We start from the raw sequence: 21,602 nt of genomic DNA, 5'->3' as shown, positions 1-21,602 counted from the left end.
TGACATTAAGTATTCCAATAGAAGTGATGATATTCAGAATGAGAAAGAGATAGGTAGTAGTATTGCGAGGTAGGTACATTCATGAAAATATTTCACAAGTAGGCGGTTAGTAGATGCCTCTACGTCACTTGCTGAGCGCCCTCGTAGTGTGGATTCGATACGCAGAAAGTTCCACACTCACGCTTGCGGCGTGCCGCGCTACGCCGCGAGTGTGGAGGGCGCTTTATATGTAATATCTTACTTTTTTTAATTCTGAAGATCGTTTTAGTTCATAGGATAGGAGTAGGCAAAATTAATAAAACGCGTTTTTTGACCAAATAAGTTTGTTTTATTGGACATTCCGCTATTACCTATGTCTAAACAGTAAAAAGAGGACATATTTTCACAAATCTTTGGTGCCAGCTTTAATTAAGTACACCAGGTACAGGAAGACTTGGGAAATTAAAAAAGATAATATTTTTAGCAAGTTTCTTAATTACAGCGAAAAACCGTTGTAATTAAAATTACATTTCATGTCGTTTAATATTTAGATTACTAATATGGTGAGCTGCATCAGGAAGTTATACCTCAATAACAGAATACATATACGATTTCACTAAGGCCGGTACAGAATCTGCATCAGAAACAGCAACTAGTATAAAAAAAAACAGTGCATCTGTACTACAGATCCACTGTTTTTAGGGTTCTGTAGTCAACTAGGAACCCTTATAGTTTCGCCATGTCTGTCTGTCCGTCCGTCCGTCCGCGGATAATCTCAGTAACCGTTAGCATTAGAAAGCTGAAATTTGGTACAATATGTATATCAATCACGAAAGTGCAAAAATAAAAAATGGAAAAACATGTTTTATTTGGGCGCCCCCTACATGTAAAGTGGGGCTGATATTTTTTTTCATGCAACGTGTGATATATTGTTGGATAGGTATTTAAAAATGAATAAGGGTTTACTAAGATCGTTTTTTGATAATATTAATATTTTCGGAAATAATCGATTAAAGGAAAAAAAGTTGCGTCCCCCCCTTAACTTTTGAACCATATGTTTAAAAAATATGAAAAAAATCACAAAAGTAGAACTTTATGAAGACTTTCATAGGAAAATTGTTTTGAACTTGATAGGTTTAGTAGTTTTTGAGCAAAATACGGAAAACTACGGAACCTTACACTGAGCGTGGCCCGACACGCTCTTGGCCGGTTTTTTTTTTTATACTAGTTGCTGTTGTGTTCAATACATCTGTACGAACCCTGAGTCAGTGTGAAGTATAGTGGTCATGCAAGTTTGTCATAATTAAAAGGCGCAAAATTCAAATAGATGGTGAAGCCCAATTTCTATAGGACGATAACCCTTTGCCCCTACATTTTGCAATTTTTTTGTAGTGGTTTTTATGAATAATATGTGCTTTTCAATGAGAATTGCACCTTTTAGGTATGAAATGAAATCCCATATAATATTTAACTTTCGAAACGAATAAATTTTGTAATGATGTCACATATTTTTGGCAATAGGACGGCAAATTAAATACCTATTAGGTACTTGAACAATACATAGTTACAATATTACATTTAAGGCTTAAACGTAACATTTACAACTATACACAAATAGTCACATATTACATATAGGTACCTATTTCCATTTAAACAAAGTAATTGAGTAGGCATGCAAGTATTTGGTTTTTACACGCTTTTATTTAATTCAAGTATGAAACTATTTTTGTACTAGTAAAATTTTAGTTTTACTCGATAATTATAGACCCACTTCCTTCAATTGAAGTTTTCATTTTGAATACAGGGGTGAATCAACTTTTTCTTGCCTGTTATTGCCATGGTTACGGTCCCCTGAGTCACGCTGGTTTTATGCAAAATTATGCTACTGAAATTGTGCAAGCAGGCAAGAAAAAGTTGATTCACCCACATATAAAATATAGATTGGATGACAGCCACGCACGGAGGAATATTTATTACTAATCGCGTTGGCTTGGCATATAAAAAATGAATTCATTCATGGTTTACTTTACGCCTTGAGTAGGTTTTATAGTCGGTCAAAAAAACTTGTCACTAAAAAAAGGCGGCACATTTGAAAAATGTAGGGGCGACGTCCATCATAAAAAAAAAATATTTTTAGTGACTAGTTTTGCTTGACCGTCTATAGAAGGCTTTATTATTCTGCTGGTATAAAATTTTGGCACGCACGCTAAAGTTGTGGTTAACTTCGACATCTGCTAGGCGCTGTCTAAAATCGATAACTGATACCCTACTCTACATCTTGAAAGTTTAGAAAATACTTATACACGTAACCGATCGAAATTTTGAAGATCTGTACCAACCTCTTAGAGAGCTAGATAATATCAATCTCTATAGCTTCCACAATATACCATCTAATATTTTTGTAACTGTAATAAACCCTACCAGTATTTATTATGATTATGAAATCATAATATTTAGAAAAAAAGTCAAAGGTAAGAAATGCCTTTGAGCATAAGTAACAGCAAGTATAGGTATTTATAATAGCGAAGGTGCTGTTACCCGGGCAACACAATTGCTAGCAATTCACATACTGTGTTTGTTCAATATGCACCAACTAACTATGGAGAAAACGCGGCAATGGTATGTGAATTGTTGGCAATAGCGTTGCCCGTGTAACAGCCCCGTAATATCGGAGGATGTTTACTCATCTTACATCTATTCTGTGACCGGAAAGCGCCATCTTTTGTCCCTAAAGAATAATTAGCCAATACACGAGCAAGAAACTTAATGTTGACACCTAGGACGGCAGACGTAAACAACCATAACATCGACCTACTGATTTAATTTTGACGTTTCATTTTAAGGAACAGTGTGCGTCGCCGAATGCACAAACGCTCGCGAAACGCTCACGATAATATCTCTTTCGTGGCTTAATCTATCTCTATCGCTCTTACGTATTGGCGCGACAGAGCCAGACTACATTTCTGCGGCGTTTCGCATCGCAGAAACGTTAGTCGGCTACGGGGACCAGATACATGTACAGTAATACTTAATCATGTAGCTACTTAAAAAAAGTCACACTTTTGCTTTGGTTTGCTTGCTGCTAACTGGGACTTAAAATATCATAAGAGATTGTTTAGAAATAAATGACAAAGTGTATTTCAAAGTCCGTTAAATTCAAGGGTGTCTTTTTTAGAAACAATCAATCATTTATTTTTATCTTTTAAGGCCCCTAAGACTCCTACGAGTGTGTATAGTATACTCGCCTAAGGGCCTGTTATCAGTTTAAATACCCCGAAGTAAACGGAATTTAAAAAAAAAAACAGTTTACCTATAATAAACCCTGCTTTTAAAAATAACTAGGTTAAAAGGTTCAGTGGTAAATACAATTTAAACCACTAACTATTCGCTTTGCTAACGATACACTATGGAGGGTTACCAAGGTTACCTTATAATATCATTCAATTTCATCAAAGTTATTTTAGTGCCTTCCATAACACGAAAATCTATAATACCACCAAACTTGGCAACTTTACTTCCTGTGGTAACTTTACCACAAAAGGCAAAGATGCCACAGTTGTAGAAAAGAGCTCAGAGAAGTCTAAAGCTGAATTTACCTACACCTGCAAGTTATTGTTGCAAGTTTTGAACAAAGGTTGCAAGAAAGAGATGCAGATATTTGCCACTCATTCTTACCCATAGTTGCGTCTCAAAACTTGCAGGTGTAAATCCAGTTTAAAAATGTATATTGGTTGAATTGAGCTCTGTATTTATATTGGTAAAGTTGCCACTTTTAACGATAATAATTCTGTAGTACGTACCAATCATTTAATAAATCTACGAATTTTTACATAGCACTGTATTAACACCAATTTGAATTGCCACTTCGAGTATTAAAATGTACCTAGTAACTATAATATCATAAGCTTGACATAATTTGTCAAAATAGATTTATCAACATAACATCTAAAACCCACCACACACAGATTCCTGAACCAGATCTAAAACTCTTTTGACACGCACATTCCTTTTACCCTTTAATTGGCAATTTGTCTTTGAATAAAATTAAAATATTATAGGATATTCATACACAGATTGACTGAGTCTCACGGAAGAAGACTTGTGTTGTGGGCACTCAGACAACGATACATATAATATATATTATGCAAATACACTAATATTGTAATTCCATTCCCAAACAGAATTTGCAAATAAATACGGTCCAAGGTATGTGTTTCCTGTGTCCTGTTGCCAATTTAAGGGTTAATCCATTTAGACACTAGGACAGATTAGTACAGTAAGGAACAAATACCTCATTGAATATTATAATGATAACAATTCAGTCCACATGTCGATTCTTCGTGCGAGATGAAACGATACCAATATCCAGAAATTGTATTGTATTGTAATCACACACATACAGAAAAATACGATCTTATATATACTTTTGTAAAAAAATATGAATGATGATTATTTTATTTACTTATCATGCCTTAAATAAAATAAATAAGTAAATAAAATGAAGTTATGATGTTAGAAATGTAATTTTTCTGTATTTCTGGATATTAGTACATGTATTACAAACAAATTATAACATAACATCGTTATACATGGCGTAGTGGCACATTTATAACATAAAAAAAAACACTAAATACATTACCTGTCAATCCTGTCATGTCAAAATATGATAACATTACAATACAAAGTACTCTAATTGTAGCTATTAGCTAGGTACATAATCATAATACATGAGATAGTAAAAAATAATAACTATATAAACTTAACTATCATAAGCACCATAAAAAAATAATCTTTGGGTTCAACTGGCAAGACATAAGATAATAAAATCACATGTAAACTTAATAAAATAATATCTAAAAACTAACATCTAGATATTGTGGTGGCCTGTCCTGAGTATTTTGTGTGACATACTTATTTATTACTTAATATCAATAAACACTGATATAATGTAAAATAACCTACCACAGTGAGTTAAATTAATATATGAAATATATGTTAATAACATAATATTTTGTAAGTATTTTAAAATCCTACGGCGTGAAATGTCTGAGTACTTAATCCCATATCAAATGAATGTATACAAAGAATATTTCACAAAAAAATGTGCTACGTTGTGCGTATAGTAGATATAAGTTGACCCGTAGGCAGATCGAATTCATCTCTTTCTTTATTCTTTAATGCGACTGAGAAGCACATGCCATTGCGCACCTTCTAACCAAAACCGAAACGCTCCAACAAGTCGCTATAGAGCTGTGTCAATTTCGCTCTAGAGGTGCGATTGGTAGACGCAGACGTACAAATGATACTGTCAAACGTGACAACTTTATCATTTGTGGTAACTTTACTATAGAAATTTACAATGAGTAAAGTTGCTACAGTTAAAGGTAAATAGCTCATAGATATCTTAATACATAATTACTTTAAGCTATTTAAGTTTTATTTAATGAATATAAGCAATTTTTGTTTAGTAATGCCGACGGGTAATGTTACCACTGAAGGCAATGTTGCCACGTTTAACAATTATGAAAAAAAAAACACTCAATAAGTAACAGGCGAATAAAAATAATTCGTATCAAATAGTTGTTTTACAAACCGAGGGTTTACTAGTGAATTTATCCTTGAAATAACAACATTGTGGAAACTGCACATAGTTCGAATTTAAAAACCAGTTTGCTCAACTTATCGGGTTTCACCAGTAAACCCTCGAAACAGAACCAAACATAGGTTAATTTTCCGCGACTTCTAAGTACCTACTGCTACTCGTATTACGAATTACGATTGTACAGTTAACAACACAGCTGTGAATACAAAGTGCCAAAAATATGTATAGACACCTTAATGTACAGGCAATAAAGTTCTGTATACATATATTTGGCACTTTGTCTGTATTCACAGCTGTGTTGTTGACTGTATCAGATTACTCTTTGGTTTTAAAATATATTCTTCTACAATAAGTAACCAAGGTCATATACTCTTTGGTAGTTAACCCTTTATAAGCAGTGTGGTCAAACAGGCTAAACTATTTTCCCTGTAATTTTGCTTATCTTATCATCTCTGAGGAATCTGAAAGGAATCATCCATATTGTGATGCAAAAAGTAAGATGACAAATGATCGGACGTAGCGAGAAACCGCTCTAATGCGGTATCTGGGTAGTCTGTGCTCAGAACTGACGCCCTTCACTTAAGCCTCCGCCACACATAAAGCGTTTTCATAGCGTTAGCGGAGCGCAATGATAGCGGTGCGCCGGCGGAATTCCGCTCGCAATCCACGCTCGTTAGTTCCCGGCGGCGTCCGGTGGGCGCAACGCCAGCTTTCGTCCGGCGCACCGCTATCGTTGCGCTCCGCTCACGCTCCGCTACCGCTCCGCCTACGCTATCAAAACGCGCATGTGTGGCCGAGCTTTAGAAATAGACCTTGCGTGAGAGTTATCTTCTACTTTAAAGGTTTAAATACCTGGCATGATACCTTTTCTGACTTATAAAGGTTCAAATGGGCCCTTTTCTTCAAAGGTTGTCGACCCCACTTTTTTTTGATTTGGAAATTTATATATGGCTTCCACTCAGAATCGCGACTATCATGAGCTCTTTCAATCCTTATAGGAGAAAAAAAAGTGTCCCAAGATTTTTTTCCCGTTCCGTTACCATTTTTTTATACATTTTGTCTGGAGGTAACGGAATGGAAGGTTTCAAAAATGTATGGAAATCTTGGGATATTTTTATTCTCCTATCAGGATCGAAAGACCTCGCGATTTTGAGTATGAATCGCGTAAAAAATACCCATGTTACAAAAAGTCGGGTGGACAACTTTGAAAAATATGGCCCAATCTTGCGTAACACTTCTCTTCTGCATTATAAGGGTTCCTAAATCTTGCATGATAGTTTTTCTGGTTTAAAGGTTTAAATACCTTGTGTAAGTGAGTTTTCGAGTACAATGTCGAACTCGTCCAGCGGTTCCAGGATTTGGCGGAGGAACGTGAGCAGCCCGCGCTTGCGCAGGAAGCTCTGCTCTTCGTACATCTCGGCGGTGACGCGCGTGAGTGACATGGGCACTAGCATTCTGTGCAGCCAGTGCTCCCTGTGCATCGAGAAACAATGTTAGTTTAATCCAAAGACTATACACCCTGTTTTTATTGAATTCCGTTAACTTTAAGGGAAGGTTCTTTAGATCAAATACAATTAATTTCTCTAAGAAACTAGCGTCTTAACTCTTACGGTTATCAAGTTATTAAAAAAATAAAGATAATTACTGAACACTTGTGTGACAGCTTTTACCAATTCCTAATGTTATTTGTTTTGACATATGCCGTCAATCACTTGACACTAACTTGAATGTTATTCTTAAGGGTCTCTCACACTAATAAATTGATTTATTATGTATGAAAATTATGAAAAAAATGTTTTTGCGAATTTAACTAAAAGTGATATACAGGGTGGTTCCTGATAATGAACCTAGCTACGTGTCGAATTTAACGGAAAAAAAAACCACGGTGTACATGTAAAAATTTAAATTTTTAAAAGACCCCGGACATAGTGGACCGATTTTCATGAAACATAGCTAAGAACACTATCGACTAACTCAGCTTTCGAACAAAAACAAAACTAAATCTCACACACACAGACAGGCAGACAGACACGTCAAACTTATAACACCCCGTCGTTTTTGCGTCGAGGGTTAAAAACTCTACAGATGAAGTGCGAAAAGGCTTTCCTTCGTATTTTTCCGGAAACGTTCGTATTTGTAATGCTAGTTCAGTCAATGTCGGTACATCTTGTACTGAGACTGACTGAAATAGCATAATACGTTCGTACGTTTCCGTAACAATACGAAAGCAATACTTTTTGCACTACATCTGTACCCTACTATGCATATATGTCATGCAGTTTATCGAAATTTCAACTCTAGTCATTTCATGTTTAGTCTTTATATATATACGTTGGTGACATACGCTCACAGAACACCCCACTAGAAGCCTAATGCAAGCGATATTGTTCGAGACGCAAATCACCAATCCTTGCGGGGTGAGGCGGGCGCGCACGGTGCTGCCATTGGTCGCTTCAAATAATGGCGCGCCTTTACGATTAGCAGTAGGGATGGGAATGGGACATGTCTATTATAGACAATGGTACCGGTACCAGTACTGTGGTGAATTTGTTTTGCAACAAATTATAATATTATAATTAAATTATAATAAGGCCTTCGGGTTGGAAGGTCAGATGGCAGTCGCTTTCATAAAACTAGTGCCTACGCCAAATCTTGGGATTAGTTTCCAAAGCGGACCCCAGGCTCCCATGAGCCGTGGCGAATGCCGATGCCGGGATAACGCAAGGAGGATGATGATTGTGATAGCACCTCAATAAAAATCATTCTAGTAACTAATAACTAAACTGCATTTTTACTTACGTTTACTAAGTTAAATTACCAACTAAATATTCTAAACTAATCAATCAACTAAATAACACTACAAACTCTACAGATTCTAGATAATTATTCACAATTACAAATCTGCTTTCTTTTATATTTCATTAAATGGTAGCACATGGTACGAACGGTAGTACGAAGTTCCCGCAACAGACATAAACTAACATGGCCCCATCCCTAGTCGTTTAGTAGTAGTAGTAATCACTTTATTGTGTACAACAGTTTATATACAATTTGTAGGAATAGAGATACAAAGGCGAGCTTATCCCTATAAGGGATCTCTTCCAGCTAACCTTGGAGAAGATGAGAACGTTTACGTGAAAGAGATAGCATATCGCATTGTTAACTAGGCAAAAAGGGATGGACGCGCCTCGGCGCCGCTCAGTACAGCCATATTGACCAGTATAAATGAACTCCGCGGATAATAAACAATATTCAACAAAATAATTATTTTGACTTAACTGTGGAATGTTATTCCATCTTTTTTTATATGTATAAGTGTTAGAAGACTTGCCACACCACTTTATGCTGCAAGAGACCATTCTTTGCAACCAAATTTGATTATTTAAGATTTTTTCCCGAGCGGACACGAACACTGTTAGCGGGTCGTATACTTGGGCGCTACTGATCGGTGTCGCACGCGTTCAAACTTTTATAAACCTGATTTGTCGTATGCTTGGTGACCGCGAGTCGCCCTGTAAGGGCCGTCTTGTTGTATTGGTCTGTGCATACGCTATATTTGACAAATAAAGCGTCATAAAACGTATCTTAAACCACATTTTGGTCAATCTCCGACATATATATAAAATATACGGATAATGTTACACAAAATGAGTCCTACGGTATGTCAGTACTCACCTCAAACTCAGACAGATGAACAGCTGGAACTTGCCGTCCTTGCCGAGCGTGCGTCCCACTCCGCTGACCTCGTCCATCAGGTGGCAGTAGCACCGCCAGATGGCTCTGTGCTCCAGGTGGCAGCACTCACCTCAGACTCAGACAGATGAACAGCTGGAACTTGCCGTTCTTGCCGAGCGTGCGTCCCACTCCGCTGACCTCGTCCATCAGGTGGCAGTAGCACCGCCAGCTGGCTCTGTGCTCCTGGTGGCAGCACTCACCTCAGACTCAGACAGATGAACAGCTGGAACTTGCCGTCCTTGCCGAGCGTGCGTCCCACTCCGCTGACCTCGTCCATCAGGTGGCAGTAGCACCGCCAGATGGCTCTGTGCTCCAGGTGGCAGCACTCACCTCAAACTCAGACAGATGAACAGCTGGAACTTGCCGTCCTTGCCGAGCGTGCGTCCCACTCCGCTGACCTCGTCCATCAGGTGGCAGTAGCACCGCCAGATGGCTCTGTGCTCCAGGTGGCAGCACTCACCTCAGACTCAGACAGATGAACAGCTGGAACTTGCCGTCCTTGCCGAGCGTGCGTCCCACTCCGCTGACCTCATCCATCAGGTGGCAGTAGCACCGCCAGCTGGCTCTGTGCTCCTGGTGGCAGCACTCACCTCAGACTCAGACAGATGAACAGCTGGAACTTGCCGTCCTTGCCGAGCGTGCGTCCCACTCCGCTGACCTCGTCCATCAGGTGGCAGTAGCACCGCCAGATGGCTCTGTGCTCCAGGTGGCAGCACTCACCTCAGACTCAGACAGATGAACAGCTGGAACTTGCCGTCCTTGCCGAGCGTGCGTCCCACTCCGCTGACCTCGTCCATCAGGTGGCAGTAGCACCGCCAGATGGCTCTGTGCTCCAGGTGGCAGCACTCACCTCAGACTCAGACAGATGAACAGCTGGAACTTGCCGTCCTTGCCGAGCGTGCGTCCCACTCCGCTGACCTCGTCCATCAGGTGGCAGTAGCACCGCCAGCTGGCTCTGTGCTCCTGGTGGCAGCACTCACCTCAGACTCAGACAGATGAACAGCTGGAACTTGCCGTCCTTGCCGAGCGTGCGTCCCACTCCGCTGACCTCGTCCATCAGGTGGCAGTAGCACCGCCAGATGGCTCTGTGCTCCTGGTGGCAGCACTCACCTCAGACTCAGACAGATGAACAGCTGGAACTTGCCGTCCTTGCCGAGCGTGTGTCCCACTCCGCTGACCTCGTCCATCAGGCCCCGTAGCCGAATGGCATTTCTCCGACGCCAAACGAAAGCGATACGCCGCTGGCTCTGTCGCGCCAATACGCAAGCGCGATAGAGATAGATATCTACTAGCGCTTCGTTTCGTGAGCGATTGTGCCATTCGGCTAGCCACCCTGGTGGCAGTAGTACCGCCAGATGGCTCTGTGCTCCAGGTGGCAGCACTCACCTCAGACTCAGACAGATGAACAGCTGGAACTTGCCGTCCTTGCCGAGCGTGCGTCCCACTCCGCTGACCTCGTCCATCAGGTGGCAGTAGCACCGCCAGATGGCTCTGTGCTCCAGGTGGCAGCACTCACCTCAGACTCAGACAGATGAACAGCTGGAACTTGCCGTCCTTGCCGAGCGTGCGTCCCACTCCGCTGACCTCGTCCATCAGGTGGCAGTAGCACCGCCAGATGGCTCTGTGCTCCAGGTGGCAGCACTCACCTCAGACTCAGACAGATGAACAGCTGGAACTTGCCGTCCTTGCCGAGCGTGCGTCCCACTCCGCTGACCTCGTCCATCAGGTGGCAGTAGCACCGCCAGATGGCTCTGTGCTCCTGGTGGCAGCACTCACCTCAGACTCAGACAGATGAACAGCTGGAACTTGCCGTCCTTGCCGAGCGTGCGTCCCACTCCGCTGACCTCGTCCATCAGGTGGCAGTAGCACCGCCAGATGGCTCTGTGCTCCAGGTGGCAGCACTCACCTCAGACTCAGACAGATGAACAGCTGGAACTTGCCGTCCTTGCCGAGCGTGCGTCCCACTCCGCTGACCTCGTCCATCAGGTGGCAGTAGCACCGCCAGATGGCTCTGTGCTCCTGGTGGCAGCACTCACCTCAGACTCAGACAGATGAACAGCTGGAACTTGCCGTCCTTGCCGAGCGTGCGTCCCACTCCGCTGACCTCGTCCATCAGGTGGCAGTAGCACCGCCAGATGGCTCTGTGCTCCTGGTGGCAGCACTCACCTCAGACTCAGACAGATGAACAGCTGGAACTTGCCGTCCTTGCCGAGCGTGCGTCCCACTCCGCTGACCTCGTCCATCAGGTGGCAGTAGCACCGCCAGATGGCTCTGTGCTCCAGGTGGCAGCACTCGCCTCAGACTCAGACAGATGAACAGCTGGAACTTGCCGTCCTTGCCGAGCGTGCGTCCCACTCCGCTGACCTCGTCCATCAGGTGGCAGTAGCACCGCCAGATGGCTCTGTGCTCCTGGTGGCAGCACTCACCTCAGACTCAGACAGATGAACAGCTGGAACTTGCCGTCCTTGCCGAGCGTGCGTCCCACTCCGCTGACCTCGTCCATCAGGTGGCAGTAGCACCGCCAGATGGCTCTGTGCTCCAGGTGGCAGCACTCACCTCAGACTCAGACAGATGAACAGCTGGAACTTGCCGTCCTTGCCGAGCGTGCGTCCCACTCCGCTGACCTCGTCCATCAGGTGGCAGTAGCACCGCCAGATGGCTCTGTGCTCCAGGTGGCAGCACTCACCTCAGACTCAGACAGATGAACAGCTGGAACTTGCCGTCCTTGCCGAGCGTGCGTCCCACTCCGCTGACCTCGTCCATCAGGTGGCAGTAGCACCGCCAGATGGCTCTGTGCTCCAGGTGGCAGCACTCACCTCAGACTCAGACAGATGAACAGCTGGAACTTGCCGTCCTTGCCGAGCGTGCGTCCCACTCCGCTGACCTCGTCCATCAGGTGGCAGTAGCACCGCCAGATGGCTCTGTGCTCCTGGTGGCAGCACTCACCTCAGACTCAGACAGATGAACAGCTGGAACTTGCCGTCCTTGCCGAGCGTGCGTCCCACTCCGCTGACCTCGTCCATCAGGTGGCAGTAGCACCGCCAGATGGCTCTGTGCTCCTGGTCCTGGCGGCAGTTGTAGGAGACCCCGCAGGTGCTGGCTTGCGCCTGCGCGCTTGGCTCGTCGCAGAGGCTTAGTTTGAACTCGTCTTTCACTTTCGCTGTAAATAAATAGATTTTAGATACTCATCTTACCATGACAATTATATATACAAATTTTAGGGTAGATACCTCCTACACACGTAACCTGGCAAAAAAGAGTACCTAGGGAATAAAAAGTGTCGACATTGTAGTGTCTCTTTCGAATCAATCTCGTTCTCTTACATGTATGTAGACAAAGACAACCCTACGTTGTTGCTCCTTTTTAATTTGTACTCTTTTTTGCTAGGTTGTATGTGTCTTTACTTTTACACTATCATTTGAGATATCGTTCGATAGATCAAAAGAACCAGGGTTTTCCAGAAACAGTTTTTGATAAAAAATTTTTTTCGAAAATAGGCGCTTTGAAAGAAAAAAAAAACTATATACCTTCAAAAATAAAGTATATATCAAAGCCAACCTGCATATTTAATAACTATCAAAATACGTAAAACGAACCAAAATAATCCCAAATGAAGAAATTCTTCCCGAACAGGCGAGTGGACTTGAACCCGCAGAGGAAGGCTTGCTCCAAGCACTTGACGAGCCCGTTCTCCCCGCACAGCAGCACGCTGAGCGAGTTCGCGTCCTTGTCTCTCTTCGACTGGTAGTGCCACTTCACTATGGCGTTCACGCAGTCACCTGTGATAATAAATCATGTATTAATCCAGCTTTTGGCGTCGCTCGAGTTAAATTCGAAAATTGGGGAATGCTGCATACAAACTTCCACCTCCTATTTTAGGGAAGTGGGGGGTCAGAAAGAGACAAAAAGTAGCCTATGTCACTCTCCATCCCTTCAACTATTTCTACACATACTTTCCCATTTATAATATTAGTATGGATATCCATACTTATATTATAAATGGGAAAGTATGTGTGTGTTTGATCGTCTTTCACGACAAAATGGAGCGACGAATTGACGCGATTTTTCAAGTGGAGATAGTTGAAGGGATGGAGAGTGACATAGGCTACTTTTTGTCTCTTTCCAACCCCCACTTCCCTAATATGGGAGTGGAAGTTTGTATGGAGCATTTCGAAATTTTCGACTTTTAAGCAAAAGTTAGTAATATTATTCCATTATAGTGCGGGTAGTTATTCCAGCATCGTGTAGCAGCACATCGGAAACTGTCAAGCTAGTTGAACGGGGTCGCTGGCAGGTAAGGCGGATGGTAAACGAATTGCTAAACATAAGTTTCATGGTAATAACATAAGTGAGAATGGAAGCGAGAAGTGATCACAGAGCTCACCGATCATGTGCTGGATGGTGGCGGTGGAGAGGTGCGTGGTGCTGGGCGTGGCGGGGGCGGGGGCGCGGGCGTGCGCGGGGAGCGGCCGCCGCGCAGGCGCGCCGCCACCAGCAGCTCCGTGCTGCCGTCTACACCTAGAGCGAGGAGCTTCACCATGCTGGAGCGAGGAGCTCGCACAGCAGGTCCTCACCGATCATGTGCTGGATGGTGGCGGTGGAGAGGTGCGTGGTGCTGGGCGTGGCGGGGGCGGGGGCGCGGGCGTGCGCGGGAGCGGCCGCCGCGCAGGCGCGCCGCCACCAGCAGCTCCGTGCTGCCGTCTACACCTAGAGCGAGGAGCTTCACCATGCTGGAGCGAGGAGCTCGCACAGCAGGTCCTCACCGATCATGTGCTGGATGGTGGCGGTGGAGAGGTGCGTGGTGCTGGGCGTGGTGGGGGCGGGGGCGCGGGCGTGCGCGGGGAGCGGCCGCCGCGCAGGCGCGCCGCCACCAGCAGCTCCGTGCTGCCGTCTACACCTAGAGCGAGGAGCTTCACCATGCTGGAGCGAGGAGCTCGCACAGCAGGTCCTCACCGATCATGTGCTGGATGGTGGCGGTGGAGAGGTGCGTGGTGCTGGGCGTGGTGGGGGGCGGGGGCGCGGGCGTGCGCGGGGAGCGGCCGCCGCGCAGGCGCGCCGCCACCAGCAGCTCCGTGCTGCCGTCTACACCTAGAGCGAGGAGCTTCACCATGCTGGAGCGAGGAGCTCGCACAGCAGGTCCTCACCGATCATGTGCTGGATGGTGGCGGTGGAGAGGTGCGTGGTGCTGGGCGTGGTGGGGGGCGGGGGCGCGGGCGTGCGCGGGGAGCGGCCGCCGCGCAGGCGCGCCGCCACCAGCAGCTCCGTGCTGCCGTCTACACCTAGAGCGAGGAGCTTCACCATGCTGGAGCGAGGAGCTCGCACAGCAGGTCCTCACCGATCATGTGCTGGATGGTGGCGGTGGAGAGGTGCGTGGTGCTGGGCGTGGCGGGGGGCGGGGGCGCGGGCGTGCGCGGGGAGCGGCCGCCGCGCAGGCGCGCCGCCACCAGCAGCTCCGTGCTGCCGTCTACACCTAGAGCGAGGAGCTTCACCATGCTGGAGCGAGGAGCTCGCACAGCAGGTCCTCACCGATCATGTGCTGGATGGTGGCGGTGGAGAGGTGCGTGGTGCTGGGCGTGGTGGGGGGGGGGGCGCGGGCGTGCGCGGGGAGCGGCCGCCGCGCAGGCGCGCCGCCACCAGCAGCTCCGTGCTGCCGTCTACACCTAGAGCGAGGAGCTTCACCATGCTGGAGCGAGGAGCTCGCACAGCAGGTCCTCACCGATCATGTGCTGGATGGTGGCGGTGGAGAGGTGCGTGGTGCTGGGCGTGGTGGGGGGCGGGGGCGCGGGCGTGCGCGGGGAGCGGCCGCCGCGCAGGCGCGCCGCCACCAGCAGCTCCGTGCTGCCGTCTACACCTAGAGCGAGGAGCTTCACCATGCTGGAGCGAGGAGCTCGCACAGCAGGTCCTCACCGATCATGTGCTGGATGGTGGCGGTGGAGAGGTGCGTGGTGCTGGGCGTGGCGGGGGCGGGGGCGCGGGCGTGCGCGGGGAGCGGCCGCCGCGCAGGCGCGCCGCCACCAGCAGCTCCGTGCTGCCGTCTACACCTAGAGCGAGGAGCTTCACCATGCTGGAGCGAGGAGCTCGCACAGCAGGTCCTCACCGATCATGTGCTGGATGGTGGCGGTGGAGAGGTGCGTGGTGCTGGGCGTGGTGGGGGGTGGGGGCGCGGGCGTGCGCGGGAGCGGCCGCCGCGCAGGCGCGCCGCCACCAGCAGCTCCGTGCTGCCGTCTACACCTAGAGCGAGGAGCTTCACCATGCTGGAGCGAGGAGCTCGCACAGCAGGTCCTCACCGATCATGTGCTGGATGGTGGCGGTGGAGAGGTGCGTGGTGCTGGGCGTGGTGGGGGGTGGGGGCGCGGGCGTGCGCGGGGAGCGGCCGCCGCGCAGGCGCGCCGCCACCAGCAGCTCCGTGCTGCCGTCTACACCTAGAGCGAGGAGCTTCACCATGCTGGAGCGAGGAGCTCGCACAGCAGGTCCTCACCGATCATGTGCTGGATGGTGGCGGTGGAGAGGTGCGTGGTGCTGGGCGTGGTGGGGGGTGGGGGCGCGGGCGTGCGCGGGGAGCGGCCGCCGCGCAGGCGCGCCGCCACCAGCAGCCGCTCCGTGCTGCCGTCGTCTACTCCCAGGCCCAGCCAGCGGTTGCAGGGGAACCTGGACAACACCAACAAATATCTATATCATCAAGCTCGCTACAGTATCTTTTTTGCCAAAATCTATTTAAGCGCCAATTTTCAACTAAATTGTTATGAATGGTATTCTCGCCTGCTATGACGTAGCAGCACGAGATCTGATCTGGAAAATATAGAAAACTAAAACAACGAGCCCTACACCCCAGCAGAGGGTAACAGGATGTAAAGAAGGAGAAAAAAGACGTGGAATTCGCTTCCTGCACATCTATTTCCAGCTCAGAGTAACTTGGATCTTTTCAAATAAAGAGTGAACATCTTTTAGATAAACATACTCACAGATGTCATATATACCATAGATCAAGCAAACGTATCTACTTAGCGTGTCAAATGAACTCAGTGAAATCCACTGAGTTGTCCGTCTTTACTCGCAGCTTGCAGCTTTCGGGCGTCAATTTTTGTAAGTTGAAGTCAACCAAAACATAAAAAATGCCTCGTTACGTGATATTCAATTGCAACAACACAAAAATTATGAACAATCAAGAGCCTGAGACATATTTAAAATTACAGGCAAGAATCAACTTCAGTACAAAATTTGACACGCTCGGCCCCTATACAAATATATGAATTTGTTTCTTCTATCTAAATTAAGTTCTGTCACAGAATATATAATAGTACAAGTACAGAAGGCCCACTACTTTGATGTTCGCGACATGCCGCCTTTTTAAATGCCTACAAAATTCTAACAAAGAAATGAACCGCACGTGCGCGGCGTTCGGCGATAGGGTTGCCTATGGATTAAAACAAATTAATACTCAATAAAATGTTATACTATTATATTCAGGTCTTGGGTACTTTCTAGGTATATATATAGTATTTATATATTTTTGTTTAATTTCCATCATCACAAGCCTTATTGAACCTTTCCGGGGGTCTTAATCAATAGTAGATATGTGTAAAAATGTCCTATGGTATTTATTTTATTCAAGATATTTATTTAAGTAAACATTATTAGCCATTCCACACGAGGACAACGCATATGAACCTAAAAAAAAATTCGCAACGTAAAGTAACAATAGAAAGTGCGAACGTGCGTTCCGCGAGAACGCGCGCTACCCCTGATTAGGCCGCGAACTCGCGGCCGCCAGCATGTACTTGTAGCGCGGCAATAGAATCGCGGAGTGAGCCGCCCCTGGTTCTGTGAACATACTGCATCTTAAACTGCATCGGCACTTTCCATCAGGTGAAGTTGTAGTCAAGTGCCTTCTGTCTCCAATAAAAGAAAACGTCAGCAAAAGTGTATATTTTTTACCGAAAAGTACAATCAAAAAAGTACTCACGTATAAGTATGCCCCGTGACTTCGTTCCTCACGTACACCTGGTCCAGCAGCCATCGCGGCGAGAGCCCCGAGTTGTCGTGCCCGATGCGCAGTGTCGACAACACGCCCAAGTTTTTATGCTGCAACATCATTTGTCAATCGTTAACACAAATCAATCAATCAAGAGCTACAAGAGCTTATTCCACCGTCCCCATTCTACCATCAGACTCTTAGACGCACGGCCGGTTTCCATCCTTACTTGGTAGTTATTCCGTTAATTCGCACGAAGCGCTTTGCTTCTTCTTTTCTTATGCGCACTACCAAGGAGTGGAATTCCTTGCCGGCGGCTATATTTCCGAGCTCATATAACCCGGCAACTATCAAATCAAGGGTGAACAGGCATCTTCTGGGCGAGCTCATTCCATCGTAGGCCACGTCTTTGCTTTTGGCTAGTCTGTGGCCAAGAGTAATCCCATTTATAATAATAATAAAAAAATCAAATAATTGACGGTTCATTTTGTAACTTGATCATTTTTGGATGCCGTTTAATAACAGGAAATCTTCGTCCAAATGTGTTTACGTGACATAAGGGCGGCTTGAGGGCGTTTACAACTGGCACGAGAGCATGGAGCTAGCGTTGTCTCGTCTTTCATTTGTCCTATTTTTTGTTAGAGTGTAAAGGATAAGTTCCTTGGGTTGCTTCGAATACCCGACAGGAAAACTGTTCAGAAATAGGAGTAAGGCTCCGTCGACACAAGGAATAAGAAAATGATTTCTACGTTTCACATGATGGTTACGATTTTCGCATAAGAAATGAACTACGAATTTTATGGCGGGGCTGATTAAGAACGATGGACGGATTCCTCAAGGGCGTTCCCTGCGCCAGTGAACTTCGATTTGAATCCATTGATATTATGATAGTTTCTAAAGCCTGTCATATTAACAGCATCGTCTTTAAACAAAATAGTATCTCATAATTACTTCGCAGCTCATTGTTTCTGTGATACTTGGCATCAAAGTTGAACAATTTTAGGGCCAAAAAACTGTTATTTTGGTCATAACTTTTGTTTTAATTACTTTAAAATTAAAATTTCTCTTGAATTTGTAGGAAATGCTAAGACAAATCCAAACATGTCAATTTTATTTATGTAACACTCTTCAATAAAATCAAATTTCGATAAGTGTTTTTAGACCATATTTAAAATATTCATAAAAAATACGTATTTGTTTTTTTTCAAAATATGGCTCTTACGAATAGAGATAAAAGATTGAAGAACCGAATGCCGTTGGTCTTATAATTCTATCTGTAGTGCAAATTTAGGAATTTCAACTCAATACTTGTCAAAAATATAAATATTTGGAGATTTGTTAGCAGACGTCTCTGCTTGGTTAAAATAGGGCTCTTGACATTCCTGCGTCAATAAGACACTATGTATATGTTATGGACCAAGTGATAAATCAGGCACTATACATAATGCCCGGGCATTATGAATAATGCCCATTGTGAGTGGGCAGTTTAATAATAACTATTCAAATAATTAAATTGCCCGGGCATTATACATAATGCCCATCCTCTGTTGGGCAAAGTAATAATATACAACTCACGTGGAAGACAAACTCGTTGGTGTTCCGCGGTATCGGTATCTTGGGCGTGGAGTCCCCGTTGACGCCCGATATCGCGATCCAGCAGTTGGCGGTGGTCTGGCTGGCCTTGCGGGATGGCACGATCAGCACTCGGTACGGCAGTTCTGGATGAAAATGTGGATGTGGAAAATTTCGGCTAGGCAACACCAAAGCAAAAAGAAACCCACATATCTTAACATTAGGTATTTTACTAGTAATCAATTTTAGGCAATTCGGTGGGAATCGGCTTGTATGGACCAGCCAGTAGAAGATTCAGTCAAGCAGAAGTAGTCGACAGCGTTCAAGGTCAGCAGGTGGTACAGGAACTGTTCCTCTCCTCCTCACACCGCAAGAAGCCGGTCTTCTTGCTCCAGCTGGTATTTCAATAGACCAGGAAACCAGCACTTACTAGTGGTGGGATAGGTGTTGGTGAAGCAGAAGTAGTCGACAGCGTTCAAGGTCAGCAGGTGGTACAGGAATTGTTCCCTCTCCTCCTCACACCGCAAGAAGGCGGTCTTCTTGTACTGGGAGCGGAGGAGTGTGGTGTCGGCCAGGAGCTCGCGGAGATGCTTGGAGAGAAGCTTCTTCTCTAGAGAGAGACGGACCCACGCGCGGGCGTAGCCTATCTCGGTTTTTATGTCGGTCATAGCTTGGATGTTCCTGAAAACAGAATAGGGTTAGATAAGATTGTCATAGCGAGTTAATAGAAGTACTATCGCGTAGAGGAAAGTTTCCGGGCTCGAGTTTACAATGTTCATACTAGTAAAAATGTGATGCTGGCGGCGGATGGAGAAAATAAGTTGGACAGAAAAAGTCACAAACGAGGAAGTCTTAAACAGAGTGAAAGAAAATAGATGTACTTTAAGAACTGTTGAATGCAGAAGAGGAAATATGTTGGGACACCTGTTACACACACGCACACAGCGAGGTGCAGAGAGTACATGTGGGAACAACGATCGCGGTCGTATGCCAAGGTCGAGGCTCGAGGTGCAGAGCCAAATGCCGATCGCGGGAGATTCACTATTGTCCCAGAGCTGTAAGAACCTCTTTCTGACACATGACAGCGTCCACAAAACGTAAACTCGCGCAACCTAATGAAATTTTAAATAAACTCCTGTAATAATATTTAAAAAAAAAATCAAGTACTTTTAACAACAATATTTCGCTTACTTTAAACATAATCTGACACATGTTACATTTTTGCGGATCTTCGTTAGTGAGTATTTTACGATATTAATTTATCGCGCAGGATTTACTTATTATGTCATTTATCATTTATTTTTATTTTTAAACTAGTGCTGTGGCAGTCTGTCATTTCGATAAGTTGAATAAATGACATTTCAGTAAGTTGATAGAAATCGTATATTTGTTTAAGCGCCTCCTTGTACATAGGGCCTAATCGATTCAACCAATTTGAAATTAATCGTTAGATTTGGCAAACGATACGTCTTAGCCACATCGCAACATACTTCAAAACAAATGTGTCAAAAATGTGAACTTACAAATCCGGGACAATACTGGGTCGTCCTTATACTGTGCTAGGGACTCTAGGGAGGAGGTATGAGACTGGAGTCACCTCATGTCGAAGGTGAGGCTCTCGGGCAGCGGGCGCAGCGGGCTGGGCTTGCGCTCCAACGTGCCCGCGTTGCTGAGCCGGTCCCGGGAACTGTCCCGGGATCCCCCGCGGGAACTGTCCCGGGATCGCGCGCCGGAGTTCTGCTGTGCCTCCACTTCCGCACCGACTGACGATAAATCTAGAAACATTTCAATCTAGTAAATTCACAATATAGAATTTCTTGCAGTCTTTTAAATTTCTTCTCGTTTACTCGAAGGTTAACTGTAAGAGATGCAATATGTTATTTTTAATGTGTTTTTGTGCAATAAAGATAGTTATTAAGTAGTAATATTGCTGTCACTGTTTTTCAGCCAATATCACGACGCAACCTTCTTATTAAGTTTAAAACAAATTATTTCAGGCTGGTTCGATAAGCGATGTAAGCTTTATTTTGTAGCAACACTACCTCAAAACTAAACCTTTTGTTTATTTTATGTTGTTATTTTTATGTACAGACGTAGTGCGAAAAGGGTTTCCTTCGTATTTTTCCGGAAACGTTCGTATTTGTCATGCTAGTTCAGTCAATGTCAGTACATCTTGTACTGAGACTGACTGAAATAGTACACGTTCGTACGTTTCCGTAACAATATGAAGGCAAATCTCTATTCCTACAAATTGCATATAAATAAACTGTTGTACACAATAAAGTGATTACTACTACATACAACTACAGTAGAACCCGCTTAAAACGATTCTGAGGGGACCCAGCCAAAAAAGCGTAGTATACGGGAAATCGTATTAAACGTGAAAAAATTGTGTTTCATCGTAAACTTTTAATATGGTTACTTTTTCTTGGAGCGATAATGCTTTTCTTCTTATGTTTGACATCACTGAAACCGAAACTCAACACCGACACTCAACACCGCAGCAGTGATAATGAGCGAAGTGTATGTATGTAGGTAGGTACGAACTATCGCACTAACCGCTGAGTTAGGACAACAAATTAGAAACTTATCTTTACGGGTGGCGGTGTCGCCAGAATCGCGTAATTAGTACAGTACAATTAGTTCCGATTTTTGTCACCCGCATAAACAAAGTTGTAAAGTAATGCAAGGTGGGTGGTTTTAGATGGTGTATTAAGCGGGGACGCGAGTCGTATTAACCGT

General features: G+C 45.0%; 1 protein-coding gene across 1 annotated transcript in view; it reads right to left on the bottom strand.

The window, feature by feature from the left end:
* Window positions 1-6,720: 6,720 nt before the first annotated feature.
* The window catches only part of LOC125228597 (DENN domain-containing protein 5B), a 60,366-nt gene continuing 45,484 nt past the window's right edge, over window positions 6,721-21,602 (bottom strand). Inside the window, exons 16-23 of the mRNA XM_048133229.1 lie at window positions 20,458-20,635; window positions 19,291-19,541; window positions 18,864-19,006; window positions 17,280-17,398; window positions 15,795-15,964; window positions 12,913-13,095; window positions 12,263-12,476; window positions 6,721-7,054 (exon numbers count right to left, since the gene is read on the bottom strand). Coding sequence (XP_047989186.1) covers window positions 6,877-7,054; window positions 12,263-12,476; window positions 12,913-13,095; window positions 15,795-15,964; window positions 17,280-17,398; window positions 18,864-19,006; window positions 19,291-19,541; window positions 20,458-20,635 — 1,436 coding nt within the window. The 3' untranslated portion in view covers window positions 6,721-6,876. The remainder of the gene's footprint in view (window positions 7,055-12,262; window positions 12,477-12,912; window positions 13,096-15,794; window positions 15,965-17,279; window positions 17,399-18,863; window positions 19,007-19,290; window positions 19,542-20,457; window positions 20,636-21,602) is intronic.

The sequence above is a fragment of the Leguminivora glycinivorella genome, chromosome 8, assembly GCF_023078275.1.
Source record: "Leguminivora glycinivorella isolate SPB_JAAS2020 chromosome 8, LegGlyc_1.1, whole genome shotgun sequence".
Taxonomy (NCBI): domain Eukaryota; kingdom Metazoa; phylum Arthropoda; class Insecta; order Lepidoptera; family Tortricidae; genus Leguminivora; species Leguminivora glycinivorella.
Note: the sequence above shows the minus strand (reverse complement) of the source record. Positions and strands in the feature narration are given on the sequence as shown.